The following is a 1,830-nucleotide window of genomic DNA, read 5'->3' as shown; positions in this document are numbered from 1 at the left end:
ATTATTGACCCTCACCTTATTATGGCTGCTTTATCCTGTTTCCCGCAGAACTGTAATTATCATCGCAGGTGCTGCTACACAAAACACGTAGGGCCTTCGATTGCTCTGAAAAGCGTAAACCTTTCTGTGCGGAACGAAGCAACGATCTGCTGTGGTCCATCGTAGGTTACAATCAAACCATACAGAAGGAAGAGCTACTTCGAAGTACTCATTTAAAAAGAACTCCCTAAACTTGTACATGTATTAAAATATAACTTGCTCATCCTTCAGGCTTTGATTTTTGTAGTGCAGATACTAGCGAGTGTTATTATCGACAAAAGACATTAGAAGACCTCGTCGTAGGATACCGTGGCAAATACTTCGAAGTACAAGACGACTTCAATTGAGGTCAGCAGATGCAAGAGTAAAGCGATTCAGAGGATTCCATCGTCGCGTTGTATCCTCATGGCTTGAGACAGACTGGTAGTCCTATCACAAGATATATTACGTCCTAAACAGGTGTGTGAGCCCCCTTAGACTCTAAGATAGAGAGGATTCGTATCGGCTGCGGTCCATACAGTTTACGATCCTCGTAATCGTAGATTGCCTTTCGCGCCTCGACGCCTCGATCTAATCTTACGGGTTAGCATAAGTGGTTGCACGGTCATCCGGCATTCTTGCGATTTTTTTCTTCTCTCACTCTGCATCTTGCACTGCCAAGCAAACACCACGTCACCTACTTCGTCGATCCAGCATGAAAGTGCTACAGTTGATCGCTTTGACTGCGCTTGTGTCAAGCTGCGTTGCTGCGTCGGCCGCCGACCCAAGCGGTCTTGCGAAGACCAAATCGGACGTTGATGTCCTCTCTCGCGTGCTGGCTGACCACGAGCAGACCAACCGATCTCTACGTCGGTACGACCTCGAAGGACTGGATTCCGTCAATTCTAATAGAGAAGAGAGAAATTCAATCACGATGGTTGACGATGTTGTAACCAAGGCTAGTGGCCTGGTCGACGACGTCATGGGGAAGACAGACGACGTAGTGGGGAAGGCAGGGCAGTTTGGAAAGGTGCCCACTAAACTGAGAGATGTCGCCACGAAGAACATGGACAAGATTAAAGAAATGACAGCACGCTCGGCTCTAGTGAAAACACTCACTGGGAGATACGACTACGCTGAAAAGCTGAGTCTGTCGGCGCTGAAGCAACTGGATGATATCGAAAAAGTGAGAGCGGTGGATATCAAAAAAGGTATCAAGGGCTCTAAGGAAACGCCCGACGGCATGCGAAGGGTAATTGAGCCTTTTGAAGGCATGAAAGTTGCCCCCAAGAAGTTCCTAGAGTCCCACGTGGGCCGCGCAGACCAACGTTATGGCAAGGACGGCAGCCGGCTGCTGTCAGCTAACGTGGTAATGCGTTTAAACGACAAAGGCGAGAAGCAGATTCTTCTCATTTCGAGCTCAAACCCGAAGAAAGGGGATTTCTTACTCCCCAAGGGAGGCTGGGACAAGGGTGAGGATGTTAAGAAGGCAGCGCTGCGTGAGGTTATCGAAGAAGGAGGAGTACGTTGACTTCTCTTGTCCTGTTCCCATTTAATCAGTGTATTAACTAACGTTAACTTGTGACTCTGCAGGTGGGTGGCCAACTTGCACACGGTCTAGGCAAGCTCAGGTTCGCGGAGGGCAATAACAAATACACGTACCAGGCGTTCCTAATGAGAAGCAGCACAGTCTATGACGATTGGGCCGAGAGCATTCGCTATCGCTTATGGGTACGTTTTGTTGAGGAGAATTATTTGGATAGCTGTCAACAACTAAGCGTGAACTTGTCGTAATTAGGTTTCGATGGACGA

General features: G+C 48.2%; 1 protein-coding gene across 1 annotated transcript; it reads left to right on the top strand.

The window, feature by feature from the left end:
- Window positions 1-733: 733 nt before the first annotated feature.
- PITG_15679 (secreted RxLR effector peptide protein, putative) lies at window positions 734-1,549 on the top strand (the record flags this gene model as incomplete). Its single annotated transcript, XM_002897915.1, has 1 exon — window positions 734-1,549. The coding sequence occupies one exon, from the start codon at window positions 734-736 to the stop codon at window positions 1,547-1,549; it is 816 nt and encodes a 271-aa protein (XP_002897961.1).
- Between the last annotated feature and the right edge of the window lie 281 nt (window positions 1,550-1,830).

The sequence above is a fragment of the Phytophthora infestans genome, genomic scaffold, assembly GCF_000142945.1.
Source record: "Phytophthora infestans T30-4 supercont1.40 genomic scaffold, whole genome shotgun sequence".
In the NCBI taxonomy this organism is placed as follows: domain Eukaryota; phylum Oomycota; class Peronosporomycetes; order Peronosporales; family Peronosporaceae; genus Phytophthora; species Phytophthora infestans.
This window is presented reverse-complemented; position numbering and strand designations above follow the sequence as displayed.